Source organism: Pholcus phalangioides, unplaced genomic scaffold (assembly GCF_987345545.1).
Source record: "Pholcus phalangioides strain wild (caught in Gottingen) unplaced genomic scaffold, Ppha-v1.0 ptg000014l_1, whole genome shotgun sequence".
Lineage (NCBI taxonomy): Eukaryota > Metazoa > Arthropoda > Arachnida > Araneae > Pholcidae > Pholcus > Pholcus phalangioides.
The window spans coordinates 10,246,513-10,259,803 of record NW_028301607.1 but is presented as its reverse complement, the minus strand read 5'-3'; the positions used below and the strand labels follow the sequence as shown (position 1 = coordinate 10,259,803).

The 13,291-nt window shown below is 38.1% G+C and overlaps 2 protein-coding genes across 6 annotated transcripts in view; both read left to right on the top strand.

Annotated features, from left to right (window-relative positions):
- LOC149078121 (cellular tumor antigen p53-like) overlaps positions 1 to 5,674 on the top strand; it is a 50,177-nt gene extending 44,503 nt beyond the window's left edge. For all 4 annotated transcript variants that reach the window (XM_089241708.1, XM_089241709.1, XM_089241710.1 and 1 more), the window contains 2 exons: positions 3,330 to 3,436; positions 5,058 to 5,674. In XM_089241708.1, the coding sequence (XP_089097834.1) occupies positions 3,330 to 3,436; positions 5,058 to 5,088 (138 nt within the window). In that variant the 3' untranslated portion in view covers positions 5,089 to 5,674. The remainder of the gene's footprint in view (positions 1 to 3,329; positions 3,437 to 5,057) is intronic.
- A 477-nt stretch (positions 5,675 to 6,151) lies between these two features.
- Positions 6,152 to 13,291, top strand: part of LOC149078120 (guanine nucleotide-binding protein G(q) subunit alpha-like) — a 29,419-nt gene continuing 22,279 nt past the window's right edge. Inside the window, exons 1-4 of one of the 2 annotated variants that reach the window (XM_089241705.1) lie at positions 6,152 to 6,650; positions 8,472 to 8,630; positions 8,830 to 9,014; positions 10,531 to 10,685. In XM_089241705.1, the coding sequence (XP_089097831.1) occupies positions 8,513 to 8,630; positions 8,830 to 9,014; positions 10,531 to 10,685 (458 nt within the window). In that variant the 5' untranslated portion in view covers positions 6,152 to 6,650; positions 8,472 to 8,512. Of the gene's footprint in view, positions 6,651 to 8,471; positions 8,631 to 8,791; positions 9,015 to 10,530; positions 10,686 to 13,291 lie in introns of those variants that run through there. The other variant, XM_089241706.1, reaches the window with a different exon arrangement.

The window sequence follows — 13,291 nt, the reverse complement described above, 5'->3', positions numbered from 1 at the left end:
TGGAACCAGGGTTGGCAAGTTTTTGCCATAGTGGGAAAAAGCTGCGATAAAAACCGCTTCGGGTAAAATAGTTTTTGCCACATTTTTGCCAGTGCCAAAAATTCATAGTATTAAAAAATTGGATTTATCTGTTTTGAATTTTATGAATAAATAATTAGAAAGCCTTATACTTATAAGTTTTTTATAATAAATGTGGATGATGCATATTTTATTTGGATATATTTTCAAATATTATTTTTGCTGATTATTCATTTTTATACACTGTGTAATTTTTTTAAGTTTCACATGTTTTTTAAATTTTCATATTGAAAATAATATTTCATAATTGAAAAACTAAGCTTGGTATATCTTGAGTAAAAATAATAATTTTTGTGAATTTTTGCCTGGTTTTTTCCACGTTTTGCCACTGTACCAGCAAAAATCTATTTTTAGCAGCAAAAACCCAACTTGGTCTGGAACTGTTCTGTGGGCTACTTAGATGCTCTGGAACTATGCCGCGGTCCACTTAAGTGATCTGGAGTTGTGTTGCAGGTCACTTAAGTGATTTATAAATGGGCCACAGGTTGCTTAAGATCTTGAACTGTGCCGCAGTGATCTGTAAATATGCAGTGGATTGCATTAAGTGATGTGGAACTGTGCCTTTCAAGTACTCCCTAAATTTACTGCAGGTCACTGAAATTATCTGAAAATGTATGGCGTGCCACTTTAGTGATCTGTAGATGAGCCACAAGTCACTAAAATGATCTGTAAATGTGCCATGAATCACTTAAATGCTGTGGAACTGAGCCAACGTGATCAGTAAATATGCTATGAGTCACTTGTGCGCTTTGTAAATGTGCCGTGTGCAACTTGAGTGAATTTTAATTATGACACACACACAAGTAACTTAAACAATCTGCAAATATGACACAGGCTACTCAAGTGATGTAGTGATGTGTAGCTCTGCGTATCACAAATGATCTGGAAATAAGACACTTGGTTCACTTTTACAAAATTAGGTTTGAGGTCGCAGACCACATCATATAACTCTTAGGGCCATATTTGGCCTGCGGGTCATGGGTTGAGCAAGTATGCTGTAAACTGTTCTTTGCTAGTAGTGATTGCAATCGCATGACAATAAATTCAAAATGTTCAGCTTTCACACAGCACTGTGGGGATGCAAACTAAGAATGAAATTTTGTCACCCTCTGTAATGTCTCATTGGGAATGGACACACACATGCCTCACCATTCAACTATTCGAGCTCGTCCAGTGTTGCAAGATTGTTCCGGTAAACAGTGTCCTTCAATATACCTCAGATAAAGTAGTTGCGGGGGTAGGATCGGATGAGTATGAAGGCCAGTCCATGCCTCTTCCAGTAAATGTGGAACAGTTTAAAGCAATGATTATTCCCGAAGTATTACTGTTTCTAAAGAAAGGCAAAAAAATCTTTAAGGGACGGTGTAGTCGGACCCCAACTTGCTCCTTCGATTTGCCTTACAGAAAGTAGCTGCGCAGAGTTAAGATTAGTTGATCATTGAGGCCAATCCATGCCTGTTTCCAATAAATATGGAATAGTTCAATGCAATGACTCTATTTTTCAATTGTTCTTCAACAAAGGCAAAAACAGTTGTTTTGCGATGGGATTGGGCCGATCTTGCATGAACCACGAAGTGCCTCGTAGATCCTCCAGCCCAGGCTACAAATTATTCTGAAACTGCAACATACCGTTCACTAGTGATCATTTGTGTATCTTTGTGTAGTGAAAGGTGCATATCTTGAATTGATTGTGATGTGATTGCTACAACTTGCAAAGATGTTCGGACTATATACTGCAACATCATTGTGCAGCACAACCTGTCGCAATATTTGAAACTTTGGTATCAGGTTTTTACGGCTTTAAATATAAACATACCACTTTTTTTAATTATTCTATTGATCACTGTTTCCAAGTTATTTCATTTTAAAATCAGGGTGTCCTTCATGGGACTGTATAAGCACAGTAAAACTTGTGGCCATTACCACTATGTAACTAAGCATAGACCTTGTAAACCATTCCTCTGGAGAATTTCCAACTAATTAATGCAGTCTGAAAAGTGTCATTTGTGTGGCTTTAATGTATTAATGATGCCAGATTCATGTGCATGGTCGTTACTGGGAGATGGTCATCATAATTTATGTAGATACAGTGAAATTCTATATAGTCATATCACTCTATGGTAGTGGTTCTCAGAATGTGTGTCGCTAACCTTTGTCAGAGGCATCTTTGTCAGAGGCATCGCTGTGAGCTGCCAAAATTGATGTGTGCCTACTTAGTGCTTGGAGGCAGTTCTTTGTTAAGCTACAGTGAAACCTTGATACAACAGTATTAGATATACCACCCATCCCCACTTTACCATTTGACAGGGTGCCGCCATAATGAACTTCTACTGAAACTTACCCAAGCATAGGTGGTAAATTTGATAAATAATGAAAACATTATCACTTCTACTGGTGATTATGCATAATAACAAAGTGTTGGTAAATTTTATAAATATTTGAAATATGTCGCCTTTATCTGTGATTACGCATAATGCCCTAGTGTAATTTGTGAATTTAATTAATATGAAACTAATTCTCAAATGTGTCTAGTATGTGTGGTGAATATTGTGCGACCCCGATAAAATGATAATTTATGCGATCACACATACCCTGATATAACGATTGTAAGGATGCAATACATGTATGAATTATCAGGTGTAATATATATATATATATATCGTATAATGCAATTTTCTTTTAAATGTTTCATCAATTGTTCGCTAGCATTGCGATGCTCGGATATTATGCATAATTGCCAATAAAAATGATTAATTTAGGGAGATATATCAAATTTACAAACAACGCTTGGGTACTATTCATGATTGCTGGTAAAAGTGATAAATTTGGGGAAATTTATCAAACTGCTTTGTAAGAATGCATAATAACCACATTTATTACATTTGCCGTAACAAATATACTCCATCTGCAAAAATAAATTTTGTAAATGACACTTATCGGTGGTCCCTTGATTATCGTTACATAGGAGTTTCACTGTATTTGCAGTTGTTACTTGAAAAATCACCTATAATGTTACTAAAAATGCAATGTGAAATATTTTTTAGTGAATTTAGTGATAATATACAATACAGGGTTGTAGGGAAAGTCACTAGCCCACATTTTAATCATTCATCAGTCAAGCTGTGTTTGAATTCTGTTTATGAAAACCTAATTTGTGTGTGGGTTTTTTTTTCTCAAGAGGTAGTGCCGTTTTTCAAAATGCAAGTGCAGATGATTGTATTGCAGCTCAATTGTATTTTATTCTGTTTCAGACAACTGATAAAAAGATGTGTGAATTCTTGACGCTTGCTCTGCAAGGGTATAGGCTTGTGAAGAATATTGAGAAGCTTAGTCCTTTTATCAAGCAATATCTTGAAGAGTAAGTTTTTAGATATCTGTACATTAATAGAATAGATGCTGCATATTAGAATCATGTAATTTTTAATATTGGGGATGTTATATTATATGATATCCAGGGGTCAGTTTTCTGCATCCTTCAAAAAATTCCAGATCTGGAAAACGGACCCTGCACAAAATAGTATTTCAACCTCTTTATCATTATGGTGTAATATTACCTCCATAAACAAGTGAAATAAATTTAAACAATAGTTCTGTTTTCTTTCCTCTGTCTTAACCATCGCAAAGTTTTATATACAAATACAAGGCTGCAACAGACAAAATGCCTAACGAGGTGGCTGAGAAAAAGATGCCCATAACAAATATGGATGTCATATATTACTAAAATACAGCAGCCCAATTAAAAATGCAATTAAATTTAATACATTTTTAATAGTAAAAATGCATTTAAATTTTTTAGTAACCCTTGCTTTTTCTTTCTCTCCTGATTTTTTTCCCATACATATAACATATTTTTTTGTACATGTAACAGCGAAAGAGAACTCTAAAACAAATTCTCATATCTACCTTATCTATTATACTTTCTTTTATATTACTTTCTTTCCCCCATCATCTTTTTCTCTAATGTTCAGTTGGGTTAGAACAAGGTTACCAGATTTATTGCCGATTCATTAAATAGAGATAATCCAAATTTCTTGTGTAAAACCATGTACATGAAGTGGTTAGTGAAACTATAAATTTGGCATTTCTTTTCTACTTTTTCTAACTTTTTGCGTGGGAGCCCTGCATTCATGAACTTTTGATTTTATAAACCCATTGTTCAAATCCACACGCATTTGTAAAAATGACCGTTGACTGTATGTTGGTTTCTACAAATAAAAAGCAAATTTTACTTTTAATCCAAATCAAGCTTATTTGGGAATGATTCATTGTTTGCCTTTCTTAAATTTCAAATTTTGCCCGCATAGATTTATTGTGATTTACGTGATAGATATGTTATGATAGATGTGATTATTATGCATGCTTACCAGGCATTTTGATGAGTTTGATCAATTTTGTGAAATTTATTGCTTTTACTATTTTGCCGCACACCAACTCTGGTCATATATCGCCATACGGCAATTTCCAACAGAGGAGTTGGGTGGCCAATGAAGGCTCCATCCATTGGTGGTCACCCTAAGCTCAGTAGGTAAAGAACTTGCTTCTAGCGTTCTATGCCCGGATTCGAACCCATGGACCTCAATGGTAACCTTCATAGTGGAAGACAAGCATCTTACCACTGCACCACTCAGTCTATTGCTTTTACTGGTCATTATGCATAGTACCCAAGCGTCATTGGTTAATTTGATAAACGTCTCTGAATTAATCACTTTTACTGAAGATTGTGCTTAGGAATATCCAAGCATAATCTTTGGTAAAAGTGATAATTTTTTTAGTATTTGTTAAACTTTAGTATTATCAACGACACTTGGGTATTATCCATAATCTGCTGTAAAAGTTTTTCAGTTTGTATCAAATGTACCAAGACAATTGGTAAGCATGCATAATATCCAGTTATTATGTATGATAACCAATTTATCACATTTACTGTAACATATATATTGGATGCAACATTAATTTTACAGACTTTCTTTATGTTCCAGCAATCAGAAGAAAAAAAAGAAGAAAGAATGAAAATATTATTACCCACTGATCAAGGGCTTTTGCGTTCTTCCTTTATAGACGTTATTTCTGTGCTTTGGGAGGGGGGGGGGGTGGTATAATTTATAAAATAATAATTATTTTTTGTACGTGGGTCGTAATTAGAAATTGAGTTTATGTCAAATGTGTCTGACGTCATTGTGATGAAATGTAGTTGTTTGATATTAAATGTATTTTTTGTCAAGAATATGGTGATGCTTTTTGTGTTACCCAATGATTTGTTCAGAATCTGTTTTGACTTCTGTGATTGTGAATTACAAAGTAAATTGTCTTTTTCTGATAAATGAAATCTGATCTAATGTAAATGTCTAATACAATCAGCGTAACTTATGATCTATTAAAAATTGATTTTCAATGCATCATCGATGAGCTAATGGTGAAAATACTCATTTGTTTATAACAAGAATGTGTTCAAAACATTTGACCCCAGTATTGTAATCTTCCCTTACAGCTGATTCATATCATAATTTTGCAATAAGACTAGCAAAATGATTATTGTAAAATGTTAAAATGTAACAAAACTGAAATCTGTTTGTAAAATAAAATGGATCTCACTTGATATATTGTCTTAAATGAGAAATTTTTCTTCACAAGAAAATATAAATTTTAGAAATAAGAAATTTTAACGTAAAACTGAGCCACATACAGTAACTGATTTGCCAGTGTGCTGTTTATGCGCTATTTCTGGAACTTGCTTTATTTGCTCTAAACACCATACTGGCAAGATATAGTCTATCATCTCTACTCTCTATGACTATTGTACTTAGAAACGTGTAATTTTATTTTTTGTACTCAGTAGACAAAAATTTTTTCAATTGGAAGTTATTGGATGGAGTGACTAACTAAATTGAAGAAAACTAAATTTTGTATCTTTATCAAATGTAAGAGATTAATATTCTTATTTATAATTGTAACTATCATAATATAATTTATGAGTGGGAAAATAATTTCATTCTTTGACTTCAATAATGAATAAAAATTCAGGTAAGCTTCGTGTAAGAAACGAGAAAACCGGGACACTTTCGAAAAAAGTCGAGACCGTCCCGGGAAATACGGGACGTATGGCCACCCTACTTAGTAGTGACCTTTTTCTGATAGCTAGGCACATGCGCACTCTGAAAATGCTTTCCTGTCACGAGATGCTTCTGATCAATGAAGTTCTCTTTTGCCGCCAAGGTGCTTTGGTTCATGGAGGAAAGAATAAAGTTGTTCTTTCCTCCATGGCTTTGGTTGCTGCAGTGTTTGTTTTGTTTGTGTGTGCGCGTGCGTGAGAGAACACACGGACGTAAATTATTCGCCGAAAAAAATAAACAAAACACTTTCTCGTATGTTGTTCAATTGTGGTGAAACGCACTTGAAGTAGAAGTGACAGACAACGCCGAGTAAAGGTGTAACTATAATGTACAACCGGCAACGAGGGCATACGGCAATGGTTCAAGAAAAAACATTCACGTGTATCCCGTCCCACGGTCGGAAGTGAACTTTTTCGCAACCTGTTTGAGCAGTCCTCCGTCAATCAATTGTCAAGTTTCCAAGTATGTTCATTCTTTTATATCTATCGTGAGCAATGCCAACCCCATCGTCAATGACGGAGCCGACTGATGTAATGTTTAAGCATATATATGAATTGGCATCATTATCATAATGCCCTACTCAGCTATTTGATGTGTCCATCTCCACCAAAGATATATACATATTATGTATTCAGCTTTAGAAGCAAAAAATTGAAGGAAAAAAAATTGGAACACCATTGACAAAAAATAGGAGAAAAAATATTCAATTTACAAATCATCGTAGCATTTAAAAATGTTCAGTCATTGAGAATCACGCCTTGAATATTTTAATTATACAGTTATCCAGTGATATTTCAAGGAACTCACAAATTCTAATCAATTCTAAAAATCAAATTTTTAAGAATCAAAATGAAAGTATCAAAAAGCACACAGACATACAATGTATATATAATAGCAAAACTAAGAAATAAAATAATCAAATTTACCGAAAAATTTAATTAATGATCAAAGATCTTACCACATGATCCGTTCCTTTCTACAAAAACTATGTATAGGCGCTATATAGAAATGTAACACATGCATGCTCAACCCATCGTCTGCGGACAGGATGTGGCCTGTGACCTCGAACCTAATTTTTGTAAGAATGAACGAAGCAACGCAAAAGACTGCCTTCACGACTCGAGGTTTATAATGACGAGCGATCTTCGAAACGGGCAGCGCGAATGTTTGGAAGAATTCATTGAAATGTATAGGAATAAGAAATGCTTGTGGCAGGTGAAAACTAAAGATTGCCATAACAAAATTAAGAAAGATGATAGTTATGAGAGATTGGTGTGGAAAATGAGAGAAATTGATCCTCTAGCGAACAGAGACAGTGTTGTTAAAAAAATAGACAGTTTGCGAAGCAATTTCCGAAAGGAATTGAAAAAAAAAAGCTTTGAGTAGAGAGGTATCTTGATCCATTCTGAGAAAATTATGCCAATCTTTTGGTGCAAATCTCAATTCCTGTAATAATTTAACGTGCGAATATTGTTGCCTTTTTTTTAAACCAATCTTTGTACCACGTTACCCGTTTTTTTCTTTTTTTTTGAGTTAATAACTTCCAGTGCCATAACCAATCCAACTACACCCAAAGCACACATCATCTGTGGAAATCATACTAGAAAATTCCGAACTTTATAGACTATGAAAAAATCCGAACTGATCAAAAGACCGCGAAGATAGAGATCGAAGAATGAAAATATCCCCACAGATTGCCTAGAACCGGTTCCAGAAGCTTCGCCTGCACAGGTATAACTGAATGGTGTGGATGCATCGAACCGTTCAGTTATGCCTGTACAGGTATAACTGTGCAGGCATAACTGAACGTGTGTAGGGCCCTTAAGGATGTGCTGATAACGATGTCTTCACAGAAGAGGGAGGGGGAGAAATGAACCAATCAGCAGATAACGAAATTCCCCACGTCGAGGTGTAAACAAACACCGTTATTCGAATCCCGCACCTCGTTTAGGTATCTCTTCCTCCTCCTCCTCTCGGCTATGTGAGGTTCAGAACAAAACAATACAATTGTTTTCGTCGCTAGTCTCCAATATGCACTCCCGAATTCGTGGTTCGGCCTAAGAAATTGGTATGGGTGCCTGGAATTTTCTATGTGCGGATAACTTAAATTGGACTTTGAAGACGTCACCAAGTTCTTAGGAAAGGAATTATCTGCGGACTATCAGCTAAATTTCTTTTTTCCTCGTAAAAACATGTTCGAATTGATGTAAATGAAAAGTATGATAGAGTATTTTCAAATGTTCTATTTTTTTGTTTTGTGGATTTAATAATTTACCGTTGTAGGTAAATCCGTAAAGAAAGACATTTTTTCATATCCAAGAGTTATGGACTGCTGCCTGAGCGAGGAAGAAAGGGAGCGGAAACGCATCAGCCGCGAAATTGATAAGCATATCCTTGAAGACGAAAAAAGATTAGACAGAACATCGAATATTCTTATGTTAGGTTTGCTTGCTTTTCTTTCTTCATTTCTTCCACAGCAAAATTATAGCTTAGTCCCCGATAATTTCAGTATAATCCAAATTCAATTATATCTGTGGTTGTCCACGTTTTTTTTTTCCTGTCGCATGAGCGTGACCTCAATTTTGTTTTTCTCTCGCTAAAAGGTTTGACGCTCGTACTTTATGATTCAATGAAATTTCAGGACCCAGCAATTCGGGAAAGAGCACTTTCATGAAACAAATGCGTATCATCCACGGGACTGGCTATTCTGATGAAGACAAAACACTATACGCAAAGCATGTGTATCAAAATGTATTTATGGCCATCCAGAGTATGGTTGAAGCTATGGAGTTGCTGAAAATACCATATGGAGACGCGTCAAATCAGGTAACGCTACTCTTTGTGCAGGAGTTTTTATAGTGGGATCATAAAGTTATAAAATAATGCATTGAAACTCTCTTTAGGACAATGATTCCTCAATAGGCATGTTTTCAACTATTTTTCTCCATTAAATAAGAGAAAATCCATACAACGGGACTGAAAAGAGAGAGGGGGGGGGGGAATACACTGTTAAAGGGTCAATTACTGTAAAATTCTCTGGGATGAGTTTGAATCTTTTCAATAACAATTCTTTAACTTGATGGTCCTATACCTTCTCTTCCGGCTCGCGGGCAATTAGCTGGTTCATTTCGTAGGGAAGAAGTCCCAAGAGCTCAGTTAACCAATCTTCCCGTGCCAGGGCCACGCGACGAGCTTGCCGCTCGAACAGCACCAAGTACAGACTGGCTTCTTCCTTCCTGCATTTTTGCATCATGTTCTTTAAATCCTGGCTAGGGATTCTGCCGCGCCCAGCCTGATTTCACTCCTCTCTTTTGGCTCCTGTCTCGATCCTCCGTCTTTCGAGTTTATGTTCCATCTCCCTTTTCTCTACGCCGCTCCTCCATTTCTTCTTTCCTATCACTTATGATCGTTTCCAGCATCTCTCTGCATGTCGCTTCGTTGTATACTTCACTTTCCTGTATGGCATTCACTAATTGCATTAAATTGAACTCCGGTCGAACTTCTACCCCTAAGTTGGTGGCAATGGTCTCCAGATCTTCGTTGTTCTATTTTTCCAAATACGCCATCTTCATTTATCGTCTCGATACCACCGCACAATACTTGCTTCTCTTCCCTAAGCAGGATTGTTCCTCTCAGCTCCGTAGTCGTGTTGACTTCACGAAAAAACAAAAAAAACAGCGTGGGAACTCGACGCTGCTGCTATCCTTCTATACAAACCCGTGTGGTTGCACCGTGGCTAGGACACTTTTCTTCTTTTAATTCACCTCACTGTCTTGAGTTGTTGAAGCCACGATCCTGCGCCTGTAAACTTTTCCCCGACTTCTTCTTGTCGACTGTAGGTCTTAGGCTGTACTTCTACTGCGATTTCAGGGCGAAATAACTGGGTTCTAAACTCCCAAAGGAAGAAAACAACACTTTATTTCATTCATTATCCAACATCCCCAACGAAATCATCATGCCTCTTCGGTACAAACTTTCACACCACTTCTCTTTTTCGAATGCCCCTTTCCGTTTCCTTTCTCTCGCGACTTCTGTTTCTTCCTGGCCTTCTTCCAACTCTTTTCTCCTGAACCTCATACGTCCCATCATCCAAAAGCACATCCATCATTTCTTAATTTGATTGACCATGTAAAGATTGTAAATCGATTCCCAGACTTACTAAAGATATTTCAATAGCTTTTCTTCAATAAGAAATGCAAATATTGTTTATTGTAACAGGGCAATTTGTCATTTAGTTCTGGAGATGTGGTCTTTATTTTCTAGAATTACATTTGTTCAGAACCTTGTAATCAGTCTTTGAAATGATAGATACGAATGCAACTTGTTTGTCTTTTCACTACAGGAAAATGCTGATCTTGTTTGCAGCGTGGATTTTGAAACGGTCACTACCCTGGAGAAGAAATACGTCGATGCCATAAAGACACTATGGAACGATTCAGGGATTCAGGAGTGTTATGATCGAAGGCGAGAATATCAACTGTCAGATTCTGCTAAATAGTAAGACTCCCATTGGTACTTCAATACTTTGGACTTGTCAATCTGAACAGGCAGGCAGTTGGTAAAATTTTGCAGAAACAATAAAGAAAATCAGGGAAATTGTAAACGGGACAGCAGTAAACTTTGGTTATGCAAATATGAAACTTTCTTATCACAAAAAAATTCCTTGTTGATTAATTTCAATATTTAATTTATATCCCTTATTGTATTTTTTAAATTATTCAATTATAATCGACGTCGCTTATTAAAATCACGGCTAATATTGTTGCTCGGATATTATTATCACTTTTGCAAAGAATTGAACAGATCAATATTATAAAATGGGAAAAAATTCGTTTACAGTTATTGGGACTTCGGAAGATGATATAAATTTTTTCCCGTCGAAAGATTTTTTTTCGCATTCTGAAGCTAAGCTGGGCTTAGTCCACCCCACCCTTGCGTGTATCCGGATTTGTATTGAAGATCAGACGACGCAACAGCAATCCAGCCCGACAGGGAAGGAACCGCCAGGGATGCTGATGCCTCTTTATTCGGATCAAAGCGGGTCACAACTGCCGTGCCTCCCAACACGGCACCAATCCGTTCGTCTAAGCGGTGACAGGGCCAATTCCCAGACTAATCCCCCAGCTGGGGATCAATTGAAAGTCAATCTCCCGACCGGGTTTCTGAGCAAATGGGGATAAGGCAAATTACAAAATTGAGGTTTACAGACCTCATGTTAGTACCATTTTTTGCTGGGGTTAGTGTCTAAAACAACAGCACAAAGAGATAATGTACAATATGTACAAAACAAAACAAAAAGAAACAGAAAACTGTCCTTCCCAACAGATAGCTCACTGCTCCTCGTAGGTGATGTTTGCCCTCAGTCTTCTGATCTTTGTTTCGAGGATCTTGCACTCCGATGCACCACACCGATGGCTGGAGGATGCTTGTTCCTCTTTTTGTTACGTTCTCCGCAGTTGCTGCAGTCAGGCTCACCAGTGCAGTCTCTCTCCCTGTGGTTTTCTTTACCACATTTCCTGCAGGTCTCAGGATGACTACAGTTTCCGGCTAAGTGCCCGTATCGCCAGCACTGAAAGCACTGCAAAGGGCGGACATGCTCCTTCACATCACTCCGATGCCAACCGACGAGGATCGCCCCTCTCTCCGTGAGGATCGTGAAGGTCCCTGGGCCCACTTCGAGCACCCAGTTCCTGGTGTTCCTCCTTTTCGAGTTGTATTTTGTGACCACTATGAGAGTGAGCGTTTTGCTCCTGGTCTGCTCCCCGAGATGTTCGAGGATCTCCTCCTACGTAACCTCCTTGGTGCCGTCGAAAATAATAACAATCGGGTTATTTTCTCTTGGCTGTCCGACTTTGAACCTGGAACTCCGGGTCCCGTTCAAAGTCGCCTTTGATTTTCTTTGCGTCATCGCCAGTTTCCACCTCTGCGAGTAGCACTTTTCTGGTCTCCCAGAAATCAAGGACCTTTATGCCAGCTCCTGCCGGGTTGTAGGACCTCTTCAGTTCATCTGAGATCTTGCCGGTCTCTTCGCCATTGAAGCTAAATGCCATAATGTGTCGTGGCCGTCCTTTTCTTGTTTTGATCCTGCTTTTGCCAAGTGCTCTTGTTGTCACAGCTTCTGCGTAAAGAGCTTGTGTATATCATGCAATGTCTATTTCTTTAGTCTTGACGGCCAGCAACGTGTTGCATGCTGAGAGCGCTCACTGGAGCACGTCTTCTTGCGACCCTAATGGTTTCCGCTTTCTTTGCGTCTTCAGTTCTATTATCAGAACATTTCAGTTCCTCCACCATCCGTAGGATGGTTTCATGATGGCGCTTAACCCTTAATAGGCCAATTTCTGTCTGGTCTGCGTTGGTTTATACCATTTGAGTCACTTCCTCTTGGAAGAACTGATTGAGAGATTTTTCCAACTGTTTGTTGGTCTCTCGTCTCATTTCGAGCCCTTTTTTTAAGGAGATTCTTTTTTTAACGAGACACTCATTCGACTTCCAATTCAAATGAAATTGGATGTTTTCACATTTATCCTGCAGTTCTTTGACCCGTTGTTCCAGGTCCGCTCTTCCTGCTCAAGCTGGGTCTTTTGTTCTTCAAGTTCCTCGAGTTCGACTAGCTGCTGTTGCAGCTGATTGTCTCTTTGAACCGGAGCAGTGGTACTGCTCTGTATGTTCCTGGCCTCTTGTAGCTGTCCGGTGAGGTAGACTTTATCTTCTTTAAGGAGTCTCACTTCCTCGGCTTGGGCATCCGAGTTCGCAACAACTGCTAGGAGTTCCTCAAAAACTTGAGTTTTTTCTGCAGGTCAACTTTTGTTTTCTTCGCTATGTGTCCCATGTGGGCCACTTCCGGCTCAATCTTAGTTGCGCTTCTCAGGACACTGCCAATTTGTCTGGGAGATTGGGCAGAGCCCCACCCCACACGATCTTACTTGTCATTCTTGCTACTAAAGTGTCGCCGGGCGAACGTCTGTTCTGTCTGGAGCCCCCTCACCACCGTTGGCTGACCGTAGGGCTACCCACCTATTTCACCAAACACTAGCCATACCACCATATATTCTCCTTCGGGTTCGAAACCCAGAACCGTGACAGCAACTGCAAGGTGGAAGACG